The 4839-nt window shown below is 54.6% G+C and overlaps 1 protein-coding gene across 1 annotated transcript in view; it reads right to left on the minus strand.

Annotated features, from left to right (window-relative positions):
- METRNL (meteorin like, glial cell differentiation regulator) overlaps nt 1–4839 on the minus strand; it is a 15248-nt gene that overhangs the window by 7281 nt on the left and 3128 nt on the right. Inside the window, exon 2 of the mRNA XM_035025691.1 lies at nt 1498–1883. Within this exon, the coding sequence (XP_034881582.1) occupies nt 1498–1883 (386 nt within the window). The remainder of the gene's footprint in view (nt 1–1497; nt 1884–4839) is intronic.

Genomic DNA, 4839 nt, shown 5'->3' on the forward strand with positions numbered 1-4839 from the left:
GCAGTCAGGCACTTGGAGTTGGGGGGGTCCTACCTGGGCAGTCAGGCACTTGGAGGGGGAGGGGGGTTCTACTTGGAGGAAAGTTTGCATGTCCAAACCCAGCAGATCTGTTTTTCCCCAAATCTTTTATTTACTAAAATGTGGAGATTATACTATTCTTGGGGATGGCCTACCCCTCAAACCAGGCGTTTCTGCCTTAGCACTGCTGACAACTGTTGGAACTGCCCTGTGCACTGTGGGGTGTTAGCAGCATCCCTGCCTGGCCGGCACCACCCGATGCCTGGCACCCCTACCCCTACCATCTGGGCTGGCTGCTCTCCTGGGGAATGGCCTCTTGGAACCTGCGCACACCTCTCCCCTGCTGGAAGGCATCTTGCCCCCAACCAGCTTTGGAATTGATCCAGATGGTGTCCCTCCATACTTGGATCCCGTGAGGTCACCTACGCCTTGGAGCAAGGGCGAGACGCTTGGCCTGGGTGCCTCTAAAAGACAGGGACTTGTCAAGCTCTATTTCTGGACAGGAGGGAGTTTAAAGGGATTCTGTATTCCTTCTGAACACATTTTCTTTTTCAAAGGAAAGTTCCAGTGTCCCTTAACAGTAAAAGATAAGGGCTTCTGCACCTGGGCAGTCAGGCAGTTGGGGGGTGGGGGGGTGGGGGGGTGGGCAGGGCACAAGGGGCGAGACCCAGGCCACGTGAGAACTCTGGAGGCCACTCATTTCTCCTTGGTCTCTGCCTCTGGAACTTTTCGGAGACCAACACTACCTTCCACACAGGGCCCGGCAAAGCTGTCTGCTTGCCTCAAAAGAAAAAATGAAGGGCAATCTAAAGCCAACTCACAATCTCCCTGTGCACACACACACACCCTTGGCTGCTGGGAGCCTCCTTCCAGAACTCTGCCCTCGGAGGGCCCTGCCGTGGAGGGGGCTCCTCGAGGGCCGGCTTCACAGGACCCCCAGGTGAGTCACTGCCCTGCCTGGTTCGGCTACCCGCAGCCTCTCCTGGCACACTGCTGGTGTCCCCACTCCACATGGGGTTCTCCTTAGAACACCCACCCACAAAATGCCTCCAGAACCGGGGACCAGCCCCACAACTCAGGTCATCAAGACTCTGCACTACTCTGGAGTGTGAATCAGTCTGGGCTCCCGCCCAAAACTCGCCATGTCAGAGGCCTGATGTCAAAAACACTCAGCTAACCCATACGTCAGGAGAAACGCCAGGGGCACACATTTCCAGTTACAGCCCCTACGGCAGCACACAGAAGACGAGCACGTCAGGGAGCTAGGACCGGGGTCCATCCGACCTGTGACCATTCTCAGGGCACGCTTGTTCCCTTTGCTCAGACACAGTTCCTGAGAACTAATGGGACACCACACGTCCAATACCCGCCACACCCAGGGGGCCGTGTGCTGGTACCACCATGCCTGTGGCCGCCCATGATGCCACCCAAGAACCCCCACCCCTGCTGCCCTCCCCACCGCCAGGGCACGCCACCCACCTGACAGAGCATGCAGGTCCGACCCCGCGTGCCGGCTGGTCAGCTCGTACTGGAAGCCCGTGGTCCTCCTGCTGATGTCCTGCTGGGGCGCAGCCTCCACGAAAAGGCCGCCGTGCTCAAAGCCAAAGCAGCGCACCTGGCCGGGCCCACGGTCCCCGTCCCGTACCAGCAGCTTCAGTTCTCCAGTTCTTTCCAAATAAATATTGGCCCCCGAGGAGTCCCTGAGGGGCTTGATGCACAGAGTCAGGTGTCGAGAGGGCGGGAAGGTGTTGGGCCGCACGTTGACGATGAGAGCCCCGGTCGGGTACATCCACTCCACGGAGCCCGCAGAGCAGCGCAGATACACCTGCTCCACCTCCTTCCTGTGGGCCTCGTGCGTCAGTCCGCTGCAGAGGGGGCATGCGTCAGCCGGGGCCCGTCACCCCACATGTGCCCCCCACTCACGTGCTGGCCTTTGCCGGCCTAGGTGCCCGAGCAGCCCCTCCCCCACATGCAGGCTGCTGCCACCTCTGCCCTGCCACATGGGCCATTTCCAGGGAGGGGCAGCCACATGGCCCCACACCCGGTCCCCTCCAGCAGGCCTGCCCCAGAGGGTCACGGTGAGACAGGCCGCGATGTGCATAGGCAAAGTGTGTCTCAGACCCTCTCAACACCTCGACACGTGCATCTGCTGGCCTTCAAGGGGCACTGGGAGCACGTGTTCTTGAGGCTCCCTGCCATCGTGGAGGCAATGGGTGCCGTGGAAGCAAGGACCACAGAAGGGTAGATCTTCTGGAACATGATCAAGGACACACCCACAGGACCCTACCACCAACCCAAGTTCCAGGTGACCTACTGAGGGCCGGGGATGATGGCAGATTCCCTGAGTGTGAAAACAAGAAGCAGATTCACTTGGTCCAGAGAGTAGCTTTTAAACCAATTAGGAATGTAAGCAATTTGGGGGGTTGGAGATTGTGGGTGAGTTTTGTCTTTGGCACCTTCCAGATAGGCATGTTTGTGTTTTCCTTAAAGTGATGACTTGATGGCTTTTTCATTTGTAAACCTTGGGGTGCCTGGGTGGCTCCATGGGTTGTTGAGTCTGCCCTCAGCTCAGGTCATGATCTCAGGGTCCTGGGATGGAGCTGCCGCCCATTCCCCTGCTCTAAGATTTTATTTATTTATTTGAGAGAGTGAGTGAGTGAGAGAGTGGGAGAGAGCACAAGCAGGGGGAGCCGCAGAGGGAGAGGGAAAAGCAGACTCCCCGCTGAGCAGGGAGCCCGATGCAGAGCAGGGAGCCCGACACGGGGCTCGAGCCCAGGACCCCGGGATCATGACCTGAGCCAAAGGTAGACAGTTAACTGATTGAGCCACCCAGGCGCCCTCAAATAAATAAAATTTTAAAATAAACCCTGAAGACCCTGCATTGCCAATTGTATTTTTAAAAATAAACTCAAATATCATCAAAGCAAGATACAAAAGTAGGTAAAGGTCCTCCACAGGGAGAGACACGAGAGGGAATGCATGGAGAAGCCACAGGGAGAGAGACGACAAACAGTAAGCAGACAGTTCATCTTCCCAAGGAGAAGTTTTAGAGTGCCGAGTTAATCTCACTCCTAATAAGTATTAAACAGGAAAAAATGAAATGTGCTACACTCTTGGTGAAACAGGCCTGGCGTAAAATCATTACGTTATGTTTTCAAGAAACTGAAACCACCAAAAATGTTAAAGTTTCCCCTACCCCAAATTTTACTGTGAATGTCAGCTTGCGCTACGGGTTACGTCACAGCCACCAAGCAGCCTTGGAACTCAACCAGTGACTTCAACCAAGTGTTTTATTACATGAAATTTGGTTCTGATCAGATCTCAGACAGGTTCATCCACATTCTTGGCACTTTTATGTGTAATAAACAATGCTATATTCCGTGCTCTGGCCTGAGTGAGTTACCAGAAACCCCTTCTACAGAAGAGAAAACACGTAGCGTATGGTTTGCATTTACTGTTAGTGACTCACGCTCTGTGCTCCAGAAAACCTCACTTTTCCTATGACGGCTGCAGGCTGGGGCTGCACAGTCATCCTGCAGACCACGTCAGAGGGAGGTGTCGGGGGTGAGCCCCTCCTAACCCCGCTCCCCGCCCCCGCAAGGCCCTGGGTCACCAGCAGCCAGCTCAGCCTCAGACGCCTACCAGGGCCGCACACGCAGAACAGACTTACAAATTACAGTCAAATAAAACTCACATAAGCTCATCTGACACGTATGTGTGGACGAGCACAATTACAGTGCTGTGTGAAAAAATTAGACTAAATGGTGAGTGGCTGACACAGATGACTATAATCAGCTGTGCTCTCATGCAGCCAAAACAAACTTTATCATAGTGTCCCCTCCTCTCCGGTCTCCAGCCTCAAGGGGCAGCTGGACACTTGCCCCATGGCCAGACACCAATCCTCAAAGCTCTCTCCCATAAAAACCATCCTGTCCAAGTCTTCACTTCCCTCTCTGTGTGGGGAGGGGGCCCTGGGGCTCAAGGGAAAGGAAAGCCCATACCAGAGCTTTGGGTCCCTCTCACTGTCACCTAATCCAATCCAATGGGGGGTCCACCCCCACCCACATCTTGGGCAGGGGCAGAGGGAACACTTGTGGGGACAGGTGGCCAACCCATGGCTCCCCAGGGAGAGGCGGACCTGAGTCTGGGGGCTGGACTGCTGTCCCCAGCCTGCACATATCACCCGGACATCTTGTGAGTACACCTGGCTCCATTTATTCGTAAGTCACTCTACGAAAGGAGGGCCAGGAGCAACGTGAAGGTGGACATAGGAGAAATAAGGTGCCCCATTACTTCATCCTTTACCTAACGTCTTCACTGGCCCCCAGAGAAGGGTCTACACCCGCCCCAGGGTCCACAGCCAGCATGCGGCTCTGCTCTGCCTCTCCCTTCATGCTCTCCTAAAGCATTGAGGCCACCAAGAGTCCAACCAGGCACTCAACACGGGTGTTCACATAAAGGTCAGTAGCATGTGCTATGCAAGACATCGACTCAGTCCAGAAGACCCACCGGTCTCTCAGCCTGGGACCCCACTAGATCTTTAATGAAGTCACGGGCTCACAGTCTGTCTAGTTCTTACCAGAAAATCTGGCCAAATCTCTCACCTCTAAGTTTCCAGCATCACAGCAAACCTGAAAACACTTCTGTTGATGCAAAATTGCTGCAGGTGCAAAATGTGCCACATTTGTGACATCACTGATGGTGGCGTTTGTGATCTTCACAAAGCATGCAAGCAACATGCTTACCAGACAAAAATAAAATATGGTGGCATTTGTGATCTTCACATAGCATGCAAGCAACATGCTTACCAGACAAAAATAA

The sequence above is a fragment of the Mirounga leonina genome, unplaced genomic scaffold, assembly GCF_011800145.1.
Source record: "Mirounga leonina isolate KUSES-001 unplaced genomic scaffold, KU_Mleo_1.0 Mir_197, whole genome shotgun sequence".
NCBI lineage: Eukaryota > Metazoa > Chordata > Mammalia > Carnivora > Phocidae > Mirounga > Mirounga leonina.